The sequence below is a fragment of the Pristis pectinata genome, chromosome 7, assembly GCF_009764475.1.
Source record: "Pristis pectinata isolate sPriPec2 chromosome 7, sPriPec2.1.pri, whole genome shotgun sequence".
NCBI classification, from domain to species: Eukaryota; Metazoa; Chordata; class Chondrichthyes; order Rhinopristiformes; family Pristidae; genus Pristis; species Pristis pectinata.
Genome location: NC_067411.1, coordinates 66,742,339 through 66,759,703, shown reverse-complemented (window position 1 = coordinate 66,759,703; position 17,365 = coordinate 66,742,339). Strand labels below are relative to the sequence as shown.

Genomic DNA, 17,365 nt, shown 5'->3' with positions numbered 1-17,365 from the left:
CTTCTTAGAAGACTAGGTGGCCAGGTACTCATGGAGTTGCTGAAATCTTTATCCTCCAGAGAGATTTAAGCATGGCCATCTTCCTCTTTGGTGATCTGTAATTCTGATGCACTGAATAACTTCAGTTTATGCATTGTGTGCTATATGGGCTGTGTTGGGGAGGGCAGTAGTGAATGGCTCACAGAGGACCTGGGGTTAATTCACAAAATTGGATCAGAGAAGAGCCATAACTCTGGCAACCTCCTTTTAACCCAAGTGCAACACAGATTCAAAATCATAAGTGAAAGTTACAGGGGAATGCGAGGAGAAACTTTAATGCGTAAATGCTCTAAATAAATAAGGGTGGAAACTAAGCTAGTCAGAGTTTTCCATGTGTTTATGCCTGAGGGGAATATACTTCTCAGGGTCACGGGAAAAGGGTGGAGATATTGGGACTAAGTGGCATGAATAGCTCTTGTGCCATATTGCTTCATTCTGTGACAATCCACCCTTGCCAATCTATGAGATCCAATGAGCAAACATTGCTTGTAAAGGTAGCTCATTACCCCTGTGAGGATGCCAGTCAATAAAGCACAGAAGCTCTTTGAGCAGGTTACCTCTAGCTTGCACAATAACATTTCAAGTACTGGATTGCTGAAAACATGCAGCTGCCCTAGCCTCCTGTATTTCTATATCTCAGAGTGAAGGCCATATTTTAGTTTGAAGGGAGAACAATCAGCCCCTTGAAAGGCATAGGCATTATTTCTCAATACTGTTCATGCAATCTATATGAAATGTGACTATTTATTGTCCTTTTAAATCAAGTATCCTTCAGAAATATTGTAGTCTATTAGTCTATAGGACAAAATCATCCTTTGGCAATGTATTGTGACTTGTTCTTTGAGGACTGAGAGCTTGATTAGTCTACAAAGATCAAAGCTCAAACTTAGTTAATTTGCTTTATTAATGTAGAATTGATTTAAATCTAGGTCCAAGAGGTGAAAATTTTGTACTAACCCCTTGCACCACATGCAAAAAAAATCTCTTTTGGTGTGTGCAAAGTACAATTGGAATGGATAAAATTTTACAGATTAAAATTCATCATAATTTGGCAATGTTGAAGAGAAGTCTTGACATGGGCTCTGTTTGAAAATATTTGTCCAGGATCCAATCCATTCTTTATAGAATAACTTTTTAGGTTCCTGCGTGTAGCAAAGACTTAAATTTTAATGAAAACCTGTTGCCTTAAGGAGTTCATACTAACTTTGTTTTGTGGCTTCAGTTCCAAGCCAACAATCCACTAGTGGATTAATAGATGGAAAGTTCGTTACGGGAAAAGTTTAATTTTCATATAATTAAGGGGATTTCTTAGATCATTTCTGATGAATCCTTAATCAGTTTTCCTAAAATGGTTGAAACATATCTAGATTTTATTTATAAATAACCTTTGTAATGTTGATTCCAGTTGTAATTAATAGTTCTTTTTGGCATAGGCAATTGTTTCTTACACGTTAGCTTTGCAACTGATTCCAATGGCCCTTTGCAAGCACCATTTAATAAAGGCATTTCTATAGTTTCCTGAGAGAAAATTCACAAAATGCATGAACTGCTGAGTTTCTGATTTTAATTGCTCTGGCCACCCCAAAGTTTAATGACATTCTCCTCTTCTTCCATAGTGAGGTGATTAGACAGATGATCTGGTCATAGCCTACCTTTTGTTAAGGATCAAGAGATTATCGAGCCAAGATCTTGCTTTTCTTTAAGAGTGAGCATTTTTCAAAAAGGGTTCCATCTCAAAGTCTACATGCAACAAAACATCTGCATTTTTAATTATGTTGGGTTAACAAAATTAACGTGATAAATAGTCCACAATACACTGAAGAGTTTTGCTACTGTGGAAATGAATGGTTGGAAAATCATTCCCAATATGTGCTGTAGAACTTGGCTGGGACTTTCTACATCAACCCTTTTGTTTCCCTGGGACTTGAGTGTACAGAATGAAGAAATGGCAGACTAGTGTTAAACTTCTAATCCAGTATACACTTTGTTAACTTAAGTTTCGGGATGTCCTGGAACTGCAAGTGTTATACTTTCCCTTGTCACTTGGACTACCTTTTGATGATCCCACTTTTTTTTACCAGATATCATCTTCCTGGTGATGCCACCCATCACCTCCAAAGGAGAAAGGACCTGCAGCCCCACCTATAAACATGCCTTCATCTGTGGCTGGTGGCTATTTGCTGATGCAATTCTGGCTGCCCTGGGTGCACCGCTAATGTGTCCTTCCTTCTGGCACCTGGTGGCCCAATCTGGAGACTGATTTGACAGTTATCTGCTTCTTTGAACAATGGGTCGTTTGATGGTATGCAGAGGAACCTTTCTTAAGATATACCCTCCCTTGCCTATTATTTTGCTCCCATCGCTGCACACACCCCGTTCATTCCTCACTCTGATCTTGTGCAGTGCATTCCTCACTCTGATCTTGTGCAGTGCATTCTGAGCAACTCACAACTATCATTTTCTTCTTAGTCATGTGGTTCCTTAATGATATTACAATAGAAAGAAAATTTTAATCTTGCACTGTTGAGCTCTTTACTAATACTACTTCCATATTCTTAAGGCCTAAACAACTCATCATTTTATTGCACATGCTATAGTGCAGAGGTATCCCTGCACACTCATTGCCTGCATGCATCTTGAAATGGCACATTTTATTTCTTAAGGGAAGAAGCCGTAATATTCTTTTATAAGGTTGTTCATGATGCTGTGTTCCTTCCCACCAGGACCTCACTAAGTCAAAGGTTGCTCCTCACTCAACAGTCCCAGTGCCCCAAAAAATCCAGGCAAATCCTAGATCACTGAAACTGTCCACCTGTCAACAGACAGGCCAGAGATTAACCTCCCGGTGTCTTATAAAGTACTTTATTTGCTGGCAAGCTGAAGGTTGGTAGTTCAGTGATTACCTTCTGACTGGAAACAAAGGTAAATGCTGGTGGGTTAGACAAACTGGCCCAGTGCTTCTGTTCAGTTTAAGCAACCTCTGCAAAATGCTGTTGAGTGTTATCTAGCATTTTCATTCTTCAGATTTTCAGCATTCTGAGTATTTAGCTTTGTTTTTCAGCAATTATTCTGCATTTTAAGCACTGAGACAACTTTCTTGGGAACAACAGTTGACTCCTTGTTTACCGGCTGGGCTCTACACAAAAAATATAATGGTTCACTACCTGATTTCCATTGGAGTGACTAGCAGTCTGGGATCTGCAGTATGCTTGTGATTTTCAGGTGCTTTGTTACAAAGGCTTTGGCAAGGTTGGAAAAAGGCCTAAAACTTGGCTGCCCACAGAAATTTGTCTCCAGCCTGTGCAAATTCTATGATGGCATGCAAGCTGTGATATTAGCTAATGGACTTACAATAAGTTGAAATTGGCTTCAGGCAAGGCGGCCTTGATCTTTCTTGGAGCAATGCTGCATCTCACCTCCAATGAACAGCTCCATTCCTGCAAGATGTTGTTCAGAACTAAAAGGAAGCTGTCAAACTGCACTCCAGGATCAAGGTCACCCAAACCTCAGGAGCTGAGGGGCAGTATGCACTTGATGCTTACATTTGCACATGCTCAAGACCTCATTGATGCTTTCACTGAAACATGACAACCTTGCCAATGCCTTGAACTCATCCATAAAATATACTAAATATCTACAAATGACATCAGATAAAATACTGTTTGGGGAAAGAAAACTCCAGAAAAGCCACAGGAATCCTTGCAAAAATCAAGTAAATGCCTTTATGGATGGCTTTCACAGCTGTTCAACCTGAATTACAGTGAATGTATAGGTGAATTCATAGGGAAATATTGCCCATTTCTCTTCATATTTTGCACTGGTTCCACGCAGTGAAGAATAATACTGATTTTGATATAAAAATAAATCTTTAAGATGAAAATAACTGAAATCAGATTTAATTTTCTCTACAATGAGAGATTTAACAGGCATGCTTTCAATTTTTAAGTGTTTAAATAGTTCTTAGGGAAAAATGCAATTAGTTACCAAAGACCCAATTCTCCCAAATACCTCAGTAAGTTTATCCTTTGAATGCTCAAGGTGCACAGATCTGCAAAGCCCTGGAGTTGATATCGATTTTGTGCTGAGGCAGTTGGAATGCTATTTGTAATATCAGTCCATCATATGGGATTCCTGCTCTCACTCCTGTAGAGCAAAATTGCCATCGAGGAAGTATGCAGTTCAGGCCCAGAGGTACAATGGCCATCAGTCATTGTAGCACCATCAAAATGGTATTACCATTAGCACAAGAAAGGAATATCAGTTTCTAATGTGCCAATGAAAAATTACCATTACCTGATCTGAGTGATATCTCCGCCATTGACTATCTTCCCATTAGCAAATCTTTCTTGTTTGATATCGCTAAAACACTGCATTCCAAAGGCAGCGATCAATTCAGTCTTCAAACTGTAATGAGTCTTTAAACCTCTGCTGTTTGCTTCTAAGATCTGAGTTTTCTTTTGATCAATAGTTGCCCAAAATACTTTGTCCACTCTTATCCTAGTTTGCTTGTGACATTTCAATCATTAATTCTGGACGTGCACGCCATCAATTTATTTGTGTATCTTTGACACAAATCTTAATATTTGGCAGTATTTATTCCAACAACATTTCCATTCCTTTAGAATCTTTGTGTTTGTCAGTCTCTATCACACATAATTTTGTAACTTCATAATTTCTTACATCTTTGTACTTCTGGGCAGCTATCCATTCTCTTTTGACATAATTAAACATTGTTTCTTTTTAAATGCTTCTGTGTTGCGTGCCAAGCAAGATCATCATCATCAATGATTTCCTGTTGTGCCAGAATTTGCCTTGTTCAACTTCATCTCCAAATTGCTACATAATTTTCTGGCATTTGAGAACTTGTGTTGAGCAACATTTCCTAACTTGTAAGCATGAAACTGGATCCAGAACTGAATAGCAATCAAAACCGCAGTGCCTACTCTTCTGGAATTTCAGATGTTTTGCATCTGTTTCCATGTGTCACTAGTAATTGATAGGCGAGACTTTAATTAGATTCTCATTATATGCAATTTAGATAAAATCTCAAATCAAGCTTGTGTTTGTGGTAAATGCATCATAACCTATCATTTTTTTAATATAATTGTGATGTTATTTATGCTATCTATTGTTCCATAGTTTTCAGAGGAATTTAAGGAGCAACTAAAACAGGTCATCGTTAGTGGAGGAAGAAACAGAACTTCACATCAATGACCCTTCATCAGACTTGGTGAGTAGCTACTTCAGATTTCTTGTATCCTACTGTTTTTTCACTTTTCAACATTTGTATTGAATTCTCATTTATACCCTGGTATTTTCCTGACATTGATGTGAATTTAGAAAAGACTTCAGCAAAAATGAAAGCAAACCAGAAAATTAACTTCATGCAATGTATAAATCTATTGATCCTATTCAAATTCAAAAAATACATTTGCAGAAAAGTTGTATCTAGCTGTTAAAGCATGACAAAAATGAGATCAAGTCAATGCATTTGGTATTGGTTTATTATTGTCACATGTACTAAGATACAGTGGAAAAACTTGTTTGCATGCCATCCAGTAAGATCAAGCCATACATAAGAACATTGAGGTAGTAAAAAGAAAAACAATGCAGAATATAATGTTGCAGTTACAGAGAAAGCACAATGCAGGTAGGCAAATGAAGTGCAAGGGCCTAGTTTTCAGGAATTTTATCAATCTAGAAAATGGAATTCCTCATCCTTCATGCAGCCATTATTTTTATACAAAGTAGAACCCTTCCAAATTTTAAAAACATTCCTTCTAATGGAATAGTTACCTAGGAATATAAAATCTGAATGAACAGCTAGAAGTCCTTTAACTTCCAATTGTATGTATTGCCTCTTTTGGGTACAACCTTTGTTAGTCTGGCTGGAGGAATCTGCTTGTTTTTCATCTTTGATTGCTCCAATCACAAAGTCAGGCAGTGTATTAATGGTGATATTTATTAAGTTGACAGCTTTGATTGCCTGGCATCTTCAGGAATCTATTGTACTTTGCTGTGGGTAACCCAGATGAAAAATCAGAAGCAAAGTTTTCAGAAATATTGCTTTGTTTTTTTTAAATAAAAGCATTTGATAGGATGGGGAATAGTACAATGCATTAACCTGATAATATAGCTCAAGGTTATATACCAAAGGACAAAAGGTTCACTTGCATCAGCCAAAGACTAAAAAAAATTCTAAAAGGTGTACTAACCTTAACTCTAAATCCATGTTTTGTTATTTTAATACAATAATTAGAAAAAAAGTCTACAATAATGAACATTGTTTCTCAATTCATGTTCTGAATACTGTTTATGTAACAAGCAAGGTAAATCAGTCAATCACAAGTGACAACAGTGTAGACCAAGAATTTCCATTAGTTTGCCTGGGGGAATTTTTCCCAGCACAACTCAAAGTAGGCCAAACTAGTGCAAGAGACCAAAACATAAACTAGGAGCATAGCCACATTTGTGGGCAGGGCTATCATTAAGTTGATCACTATTGAGAATTTATTTTTATTATTTGCAGCCCTCTGGGGAAGCTCTTAACCTTTGAGCCAAAAATTGTTGGCAAGTACCTTTTGTGCAAGTGGTACCAGTTTTAAATTCCCTCATGAACACTCGCAAGTCACTGCTTGCTGGGATTTGTGCCTGCTGAGTGCAAACTCATTGTAATTCCCTTTAATCCAGCAACAGGAAGCATTGTCATTTAGGCAATTTTTAAAAAACTGTAACAATATGCAAAATCTGAGGTTTAACAATCACAAAAGTTAAAAGGTGTAGTTTTGCTGACTCATCTACATTTGCATTAGAAACAGGCCTTATTGTGGGCCTATTGTCCTGAGGCATTAAGTCATGCAAGACTGTGCCTAAGATCAGGATGACACATTGAATTGATACCAGCAGATCAGCAAAACCAAAGTGTACTTGCCCAGACAGATCTGATTATTTGTGGTGGGAATAAGTTCTGGCCCATTACATTTTGGGTTTAAGGGCCAAAAGAAATAATTCACTAAAACTGAATAACCAGGTTACTGCTTTGTGATATCTGTTTTATTTTCCCAACTCTTAAAACATACCAGTAATTGCTCCTTAATTTCTAAATACTTTAGGTCAGGCACTTTATAGTCTGCTCTTTTGTTGCAAAACTTGACATTTACAGTGTACTAAATTTTGCAAAACAAATTTCCACCTAAATTGTGTTAATTTTATTAGCTTGGGGACAGGAGTAGGAATGATGGACAGTAGAAGAAATAGGTACATTCTTGCAGTGCCAGAATTTTCCCTAGTATTAATTCAAAGGTACTTTAAGATTCAAAGCAAATTATGGCTAGGTTTAGGCTTAGCAGCATGTACCAGACCTATTAATTCCATAGGAAAGGTAATTTTAAATTTGTAACTGATTGATCTAAATGCAAGGTTAAGTTATAACCTTTAATTTTCCAGCAGTAATCTGCAAAACAAAATTCAGTTAATAAATGCAAATATCAACCAAACAGATTAAGTAGTAATTTAATTCTAGTTGCAGACCTTGCTGAGAAAACTTGTTAATTAACTTGCTGAATAAAATGCTGTACTTGTCAAAAAGTTAGGTAATGGATTGTACTTATCAGTATCCTGATATTCATCTGAGAATCACAAGTGGAATTGCAATGGAAACAGGTTGAACCTGTTTCCATTACAATTCCCCTTGTGGTGCACAGATGTGAACATCACAAGGCAACTTCAAACCTATCTCACGGAATTATGGCTGACCTCCGGGACACCATTTTCCATTTAAACACGCAGTGTTTATACATAACAGTTCAGAAGGGTGCACGTGACACTGATCATTCAAGCTTGTAACATGGTGATATACATCTGCATATCAGTTATTTTCCACTCCCTGCTTTGTGATTACCAAGCTTCACCTTATATGCATGATTTCAAGAGCAAGATCAAAATAGTTGAATGGCCAGTTGGCAAGGAATTTGACCAATGCTGCAGTAAATGGAAAAATGGGAGTTTATTTGAAATGGTACTGGGACTAAGTATAGGGGACCCCCCCCCCCCCCCCAAGTCAGGGGGTGGATTGTATTCCTAGAAAACAGTCCTTAGTGCAAAGCCATGTCAACTGCTCATGCATCAAGAAACATGTTTTTATAAAAAAGTTTTTACATTTTCCCCACAAATTCCATGACAGCAAATTTTATTCCATATCTCATTTTTGGGTAGTGATTTCTGCAAGGGGAAATTTCCATTACCCAAACAGGTGTAACAGATCACCTGTAATGAATTTATAACATGTTAATTGTTTAGCAGTTCAAATTTGCTGAAAGATAAACATATGCTGTGTTGGAGACAATCACTGCCACACAATAATGCAACTTTTTCTTTATTGCAATAATGTACAAAGTATCATCTTTAATACTCTTAATGTTAAAATTAGAAAAGCAATTCAGTGAATTATAGTACGGTTTATCAAAATGTTTCATTCAGCTTCTTTGGGTAGATCACCCTCTGGAGGGAGAAAAACAGCTAACAATTTTGCAGACATATTTAAAACAAAAGACAGAAATGCAGCATCAAGTTTTAAAAAGAACCCCTTAAAATGCAAACACAATTGTTGATTTACACACTATGAATAAATTAACAATCAAAATCAGCCATTTTTCCTAGTCACTTGCTCACTAGATTCCTTCAAAAAAAAGTTAAATACACAAGTATTCAGTGTATGGTGCAATTTCACATTTGTGAATTGGGTGAATGTTAGTCGTCAATAATGAGCTGCAGGGAGTTTTAGATTTGGCTACAAACCACTTTAGAAAAGCAATGGGAACACTTCTGAACAAGGGTAAATATTTCCTATAAGCATGGAATGAACACTATTACAACCACTCTTATCTCAGTGATTTGTATTTCCTTTAGGAGATAGCATAAATCGTGAACAGTGGCAGTGTGAGATACATAGACCACAAGAATGCACCCTGCATTTTGTAAGCTTTTCTTTCTACATCTTATGCATATATATATATACACATACGAAGTATATTTATATACTTTGTGAATTGAAATCTCTTTATTTAGCTGGCAAAACTAAGGTTCAAAATTTGTTCTCTAATGGAACTTGTGTACTGAGCATAATTAAATGACTAATTTTAGTCTATCGATTTAAAAAAAAAATCATTCATGTCAGGAAGGAAGCACAACAGCCTTTCAAATTACAATATACCTAAACCATAGAGAATCATTACTCCATTTATGGTCATGTTTGCACCTGAAGTCATACAAATTGAGATAGTATTTAATGGATTTCAAATGTCATGCATTTATTTGCTACGGGAAAAGGAATATAGCTTATTACATACCCACTTGTTGCTAGAATACTAATGCAAAGCTGTGAAGACCAAGAAGAAAAGCAGGTCTTGGCTAGTGTACATTTAAATTAACAATACCTTCATGAAAAGTATTTGGCAATTTTTTTTAAATTTCAATTTTAAAGCACAAAGACTAGAACATCTACAAGATATAACAAGCAAATGCAAAATGCCTTTGAGAGAAAAAAAATCTCATGACTAAACATTTTCATGAAAGTGATCTGTTAACTTTGGGAGCAAAAGGAATGAAGATGATTGGATGCATTTAAGACCTTAGCAACACTTATTTCCATAAGGATGGAAATGCCAGTTAAAACCTTTGCTTTTCAGATTTTTTCTTAATATTCCCTTTTCAAAGTATTATGCAGTTTAAGAACATGACAAGCATAACCACAGTCTTGCTCAAGCCTCAATGCTATGTTACAACCATTTAAGAACATTTGCACAGGGTGTATGTAAGGAAGTTAAATTCCCAGATTTTCATGTGGACTTGGGGGAATATTGGGGTGTTTTCTTGGCAGCCTCGATATTATAAACCTTCCTGATAACATTCAATCCTAAAACTTAAGCCTCCATTCATTTTCCACAATTATTATAGCAGAAAATTACCCCTAAATTACTGCCAGTGCATTTCACAGTAGGGAGGTTGGGGGAAGATAAAGAGAAGGGAAGAAAATCAGGTATTTAAATATCAGGGCTTTGAGTGTTAAACTTAACACACCTACAGCCCTGTGGAAGACAAATAGTGAAAGCAGCTTTTGTGACAGAAGGTGCAAAGAACACCTGTTCATCCTAAAGCACTAACTACAGTTTGTTATCAAACCACTTCATTTAACAACATTCATTATACATAAAATAGGGAATCAATGGAATTTGGTACGTAATTGTTTTTTGGAAGGCACCTCAGTAAGGCTGTAAAAGGCTTTCATTTCAATGAAATCTAAGTTACTTCTTTAAAAAAAAGTTATTGCTGCTCTTCTCGTAGCAGAAAGAAAACTTCCTGTGTACAGTCAGAAAAAATGCTTACATTCAAATCAAACTCAGGCAAATTGACAGACCATCAGGGTAAAAATCAAGTAGTTCTTGTGATCCTCAAAAAAATAAGGATTTCTTCCTTTGTGTGCTTATTTTGTTTTCTATCAACTGGAAGTGGCACACACAAGCCCAGGACTTTTTTTTTCTACTTCCAGCCACTGCAGTAGAGTTATCAGGGCAGTGCCCTGTGCTCATCTAGGAGTAGAAAGTAAGAACACTCTGGTGGTTGCCTCGCACTAGCAAGATGGGCGGCAAATCCTTTGAGAGCGTTTCAATCCAAGCCATATACAATGCACTTGATACAGCACCTTTCCGTGCCACTGGTAGACTCCTAGAAGAGAAAAAGGAGTTAGTAGAATCCAGAGCAAATTGACAATAGAAAATTCTAACGTGTTGGAAGGATTGCTTGATTTGAAAGATGTTTTGCTACAATGGATAGCCCACAGATAAAAGGTCTGTATATTAAACTATGCTATTATTGCCCAACTATGCTTTTTGGTTCACCCAGAACCAAAAGTCTGATCAAAAGACACCAATGGAGATTTCCTAAATGTTTTAATTATTTATGCATGGAATCTGAGTAAATCAGAATTGATTGATTTTGTAGGGCTGTCACAAACCAACAGAATCTATACTAGTGCCTGGAATTCAAGATACTGTTTCAAAGCAAAAGGCCCTAGAGGGTTGATCCTGCTTGGCATGCAGATGGAAGGGATAGTGGGCTAACATTTCCAAGATCTGAAAATGGCTGCTACCCAATATCTATCAAATCATTCAATCAAAATAGCACACATTACTTCAAATTACATTTTACCTCCAGAACAGCTTTACAATTTCATTTCAGAGCACAAGAAAACTGCATTCACTGTTACTCCAATGTCTTGTCCCATTGCACAATTTACAGAAAACATTTAAAATGTTTTTGTTTATTGTGGATGGGAAATATTAGAGCAATTAAGACAGAACCAGGTGGATTCATAATAGAAAGGCAAGATGTTATTAGGGGTAGGTAGGAATGGGGGATTGAGGTTAGAGTAGCCAGGTTCATAATGAATGGCAGAACAGACTTGAGGGATCAAGTGGGCTACTGGTCTTAGTTTATGCATAGTTTTGCCAATTAAAAATGTTTCACTTATGCTCAAGTTTGCAAATTCTTGACCAGCTTTAATTACTGCAGTCAATTTGAACTCCTTTTGCACTTTAAAATGTCATCATACTGTTTGGAACATTTGAGGACTAGTTTCCCTTCCTTCACTGATTAAAAATTCAAACCTGCTTGTTCAGGGAATTTTATGCATGGTTATAGATTTTATTTCCCAACACTTGTCGTAGGCAAGTGTTAGTATTAGTTTTAGCATTGAAATTGTTTTTTTTTAAAAATGCAATTGAATTTAGTATTATTAACATTGGTAATGTATTAGAAGCAATTGAATGCAGCTCACAACTGTTGGAGGATCTCATTTGTCTGGAGTGCAACACCAGGAACTGTTTATAAAAATCAGCAAAATGACCTGCACCACAGTGTGGATTTGATCTGATGAAATAAAAGTCTTGTGTGTATATTGTACTTGCCCTAGGTAAAATGGATGTTGTTTCAAATTACTTGGATCGTTTCAAAAACTTTACTGAATAGACAATTTCAGTTTCACAAGAATGTCTTGGGTAAGAAAAAAATTGCTGTAGGAAGGACTAGATTTTATCTTACAAGCAGGGTTAGCAATAGCCAGATTTATGGTAATTTTACATTCAAATACATTGTGCAAAACAGCATTTTTATTCTATCGTTGGACTGATCGCTTACAGGTCACTTGTAACATTTCTGCCATTACTTACATGACAATGAGGTTAGCAGTTCCCGAATTCTCTCGCAACAATTCGTTCAATCTGATTTGTCGATATGTCTAAAATGAAACACAGTTGTTAGACGTGTTACTTTAAATACTTAATGGGAAATAAATGAACGAGGGTGGACTACTAGGCACGGTAGCATAGTGGTTAGCATAATGCTTTACAGCGCCAGCGACCCGGGTTCAAATCCGGCCACTGTCTGTAAGGAGTTTGTATGTTCTCCCTGTGTCTGTGTGGGTTTCCTCCAGGTGCTCCGGTTTCCTCCCACATTCCAAAAGAAGACATACAGGTTAGGAAGTTATGGGCATGCTATGATGGTGCCGGAAACATGGTGACACTTGCGGGCTGCCCCCCCAAATCACTACGCAAAAGATGTATTTCACTGTGTGTTTCGATGTACATGTGACTAAGAGATCTTATCTTACTAGGAGACAAGGAGCTCGTTGACACAGCAGCTAGTGCCACTGCCTCACAGCTCCTGGGTCTTGGGTTCATTCCAGACCTTGGTGCTGCTTAGAATTTGCATATTAGTAATTGTGGGATTCTGCTACTAGGTGCTCTGGTTTCCTCCCACATCCAAAACAGTGTGCTGGTAAGTTAATTGGCTACTATTTATTATGGCTTAGTGTTGGCAGGTAGCAAGAGGATCGAAGGAGAGTTGATAGGCAAGAGCAAGTTGCAGGTCTACAGGGAATTAGGAAGAATGGGACTAATGTGATTGCCCTGCTGTGAGCCAGACTGGGCAGGCTGTGTTGAACAGCCTGCTGTGTCATAAGAAAGATAAATCAGCCTAATAGCTGGGCCATGGTGATTCAGCAAATCATCAATATACTGCATGTGATTCAGCACAAGACATCCTTGGAACAACAATTTCAAATTCATTTTTGTAAACATCTTTACTGGAGCAATTCCAACTTTGCTTCAAACCCATGAAACAAATGAGGCAGCAAAAAGCTGAAAATTGGGGGCCCTTCATCATACTAACCAAACTGGCACCACAGTACAAATTGAAGAACACAAATCTATTGGCCCTTTGAATGAGAGAGAGTTTTTATGAACTGATACATGTAATATAAATTAGACTGGCATGCAAAGCAAGAACTCTTTACAAAATGTTACTACTCTGCAAGACTGGAAGGAAACAGTTTTCAAAATAACTCGTACTGCAGTAATCAACTCGAAATAAAGATGAAAGACCAATGTAAGATACCATAAAAGGTTGAATTGATTCGGGAAGAGTAGCATAGATCAAGTATCAAGATGAAACACCTAAAAATTACAAGGTTAGATAGCAAGGCAGAGGTAGATTTCCACAAATGAGTTCCCAGCAAAGAAAATGGAGAATCTCAACTGAGAACAATGTTAGAGTTTTATAGAAACTTTTCAAAAAGATGGGAAATGTTTGCAACATAGAGGAAAACTGATTTCTTCAGGCAGGGTTAACTAGTCCCAAGAGTTGTGAAGAAGAACCAAAGTCAAAGATAAGTGTTTGTACCAATGATTTTAGTTTTGACTTGTTCCAAATTGGTTAATCCTTCGTCACAAACGTACAAAGAAACCCATAGAGACCAGTTTCTTACCTCCAAAACAAGAGTTACATCAACAGAATCCAATAGAGGAAAAAAAATAGCTGACAATATAGTCTAGGAGCAAGATAACAAGCTCGTGCTCCTTAGTTACTCCCAAAATCTTTAACGAGAGGGCTCATGAAATATTTTGAACAGCAGCTTATGATGTGGAGTGCATTTTCCGAGTAAGTGTTAGAATTCAAATTTAATTTTGGTAATAATATTTGGTCTGGTGATCTGGTGGCTGTTTCTGCTGTGGACTGCTGGGACCAAGTCTAAATATAGCAATCAAGTAAAATACTTCAAGATTTAGAACCTTCATTCTATAAATCTCAAGCTCATTATCTGTGATCCTCCATGGTTCCTCCGCCTTCATTTTCTCATACGTCTCTTGCTCTTTGTCATCTTCATGTAGTCTGAATGGTTCAATCATTTCTTCGAAAGCTGCAATACTGTTAAACAAATTCAGTAAAAAAAGCTTGCCTAATATTTAGTATACTGAATTTATTTCAAGTATCAGTTAGCTACTAAAAATAATACAAAAAAATCCCACTTAAAGCATCAAATTGATAAGGATTAATACTGATTACGAGATTGTTCAGTTACAATTGAGGCACATTCCCACAAGGGGCAAAGAAAGAAAAAAAAATTCAGAGCTCCATGGCTGATGGATAGGAAGATGAAACAAAAAGTTACATATGTCAATTATGATGTTGCAAATACTAGTGAGAACCAGATTACAAAAGAATGTGGTGAAAATTAAAATGAGAGGCAGAGTATGAAAAAAGATTTGCTGCCAGCATAAATAATACAGAAGTGTTCCAAAGGCAGTGTTGAGGTCACTGTTAAGATGCTAAGTGAGTAGCTTGCACCCATTTTTCGAGGGGCAGGAGGGGGGAGGGAGAAATACTGGGTATGTTAAAAATTGATGGCACTGAGGTACTTGAAAAATTTGCTGAACTTAAAGTAGCTGCATCACAGTGATAAGATGGGACATATTCTAGAATTTTGCATGAAATGTGAGGATCACTATCCATAATTTTCTGGTGCTCTTTGGATAGGGGGATGATGCCAGAGGATTGGAGAATAGCAAAAGTTAGTCCTTTGATCAGAAAAGGCCTGGGTAAGCCCACCAACTACAAGCCAGTTAATTTAACCATGGTGGCAGGAAAGCTTTTAGAAACATGGATCTGGGACTGGATTAAGGCAAGCCAACACTCATTTAAGGGCAGGTCATGATTAACCACTACTATAATTTTTTTGATGAGGTTAATGCAGTTATGTATAGATGGACCTCTAGAATGCTTTTGATGAGGTGTCACATAAGTATCAAAGTTGAAGTTCCTCAAAGAAAATTGATACTGATAGAATGGATAGGAAGTTGGCTAAGTAACAGACTGTTTCCACCACCCCCACCCCCCATGGTGAACGGTTGTTTTTTTCAGCCTGGAGGAAAACGTTCCCCATGGATGGGTGTTAGGGTCATTGCTTTATTTGAATTATTATTGACCTAGACTTGGAGGTCAAAGGCACAATTTCTAAATTTGCAGGTGACAAATCTTGGCAGTATTGTGAACTACAGAAAATACTTATAGGCTGCATCACGTACAAAAAGGCTGATGGAGTGGGCAGAGAGTTTAAGGTGGAGAAATGTGAAGTGATAAATTTCGGCAAGAATGATGATGAAAAGGAAATATAGAACAAAGGATATTCCTTCTAAAAGTAATGCTGGAATATGTTCAAAATAATTTGAGAGCAGCAGGGCAAAATGAGAACCATACAATGAACATAATTTTGGGGTTTATCAAGAAAAGCAGACAGGGAAGTTATACTGAATCTTTATAAAGCACTGGTACACAAAACTGGAGTAACAGGTCCAGTTCTGGAAACAACATAGGAAGGGTGAGAGAGGCTGGCACTGTTTTCTTTTGAGAAAAGTCTGAGGGGAGATTTGATAGCATATTAATTGAGAGGGTCTGGACAGAGGAAGGTTGTTCCATTAGGGAGGGGTCAAAGACTAACAGGTACAAAGGGGGCAGAGCAGTGACACAAGGTTGGAATCTGAAGTGCACTGCCTGCAGAAGTAATGGAACCATGTTCGATTGTGGCCTTCAAGAGGAAATTGGATAAATATGAAGAATGAAGACTGCAGAGAAAGGGGCCAGTAGGTAGAACTCGACAGCAGCTTTAGTAGAGAGCCCATGTCCATTGCTAGCTCTCTACTAAAGCTACTGTCGAGTTCTCCCTCCTGTGCTGTAACCATTCATTGACTAACACATACACCCATTCTTCTCCATTCAATGAATTCCATGTGCCAGGGATAACCTGATACAAGTTGTTTGGTGGATTCCCCAGCGTCAGGTTGTAGGGAATCACCACAGTTGTGTTACCACAATAGTCTCTGCTGAGTCCAATGTCAGAGCACGGTCAGGAAAATTACAGTGAACACCTGACAGCAACTTTTGAGACTTCATTGTTACATGATGTATACTGCATGGGGAAGTATTGACTTATGTAATTGTTAATTTTTTTCCCACTGGGTCACTTACTTGTCTTTGCTTGGCTTGGTGTTCATATCCCCAAGAACGGTGATGTCTGAGAAATCTATCCTGAATTTGCTAAGTAAAGTGGCCATTCTGAAAGTCAATTAAAGTTATTTGGTTACAAACAGCAAGAACATAAAAACAACATATCATAAAGAGGATACATGGCATCTAGTGTCTATTCACTTTAGTAAAATAATGGCTGACTCTTACTTAAAGCACATGTTCCTCTTTAAACCCTACAGTCCTCCAATACCCAGGTCTACTGATCTTGACTATACTCTGACTCAGCATTCCATCTTCCAGGGTAGAAAATTCCAAAACTTTACAACCTTCAGTGGCGAATTCCTTCTCCTGACACAACATTCCCTAGTTCCAAACTGTCAAGAAAATAGCCTCTCAGCAACTACATTGTAAATACCTCTCAATCTTGTATTTTTAATGAAATCACCTTGCATACTTTTAAACTGCAGTCTTACTCACCCAGGATAACTATATTATACAAAGTAATCTCAAATCCATGATGCTCTTTCTACAAGTGTATCCTCCATTAGGATTAGAAACAGCAGTGCTCCAGGTATATATTTGGGTTTATACTCAAGGCTCTGTACAATTCTTCCTTATTCTTACACTTTCACAATCTCAAGAGAATGCAGGAGGCATGAATATTAATTTTGCAGAGGCCATCAAAATTGGTTGTATAGTGGATAGTGAAGGTGGTTGTCCGAGGTTATAGCAGGATCTAGATCAACTGGGTAAGTAAATGGCTGATGGAAGTCAACTTGGACAAATGCAAAGTGATGCATTTTAAACTAGGCCTGGAGATACACAGAATGGCAGGGCCCTAATGAATGATAGTGAACAGCAAGATCTTGGGGTACAAGTACATAGTTCCCTGAAAGTGGTGCCACAGGTAGACAAATTGGTGAGCGTATAGGAATTGGGATGTCATGCTACAGTTGCACAAGTCATTGGT

The 17,365-nt window shown here is 37.5% G+C and overlaps 1 protein-coding gene across 2 annotated transcripts in view; it reads right to left on the bottom strand.

Moving 5' to 3' along the window:
* Positions 1–5,525: 5,525 nt before the first annotated feature.
* The window catches only part of slc12a2 (solute carrier family 12 member 2), a 128,169-nt gene continuing 116,329 nt past the window's right edge, over positions 5,526–17,365 (bottom strand). For both annotated transcript variants that reach the window (XM_052020692.1, XM_052020694.1), the window contains 4 exons: positions 16,396–16,482; positions 14,163–14,298; positions 12,264–12,331; positions 5,526–10,761 (listed from right to left, as the gene is read on the bottom strand). In XM_052020692.1, the coding sequence (XP_051876652.1) occupies positions 10,626–10,761; positions 12,264–12,331; positions 14,163–14,298; positions 16,396–16,482 (427 nt within the window). In that variant the 3' untranslated portion in view covers positions 5,526–10,625. The remainder of the gene's footprint in view (positions 10,762–12,263; positions 12,332–14,162; positions 14,299–16,395; positions 16,483–17,365) is intronic.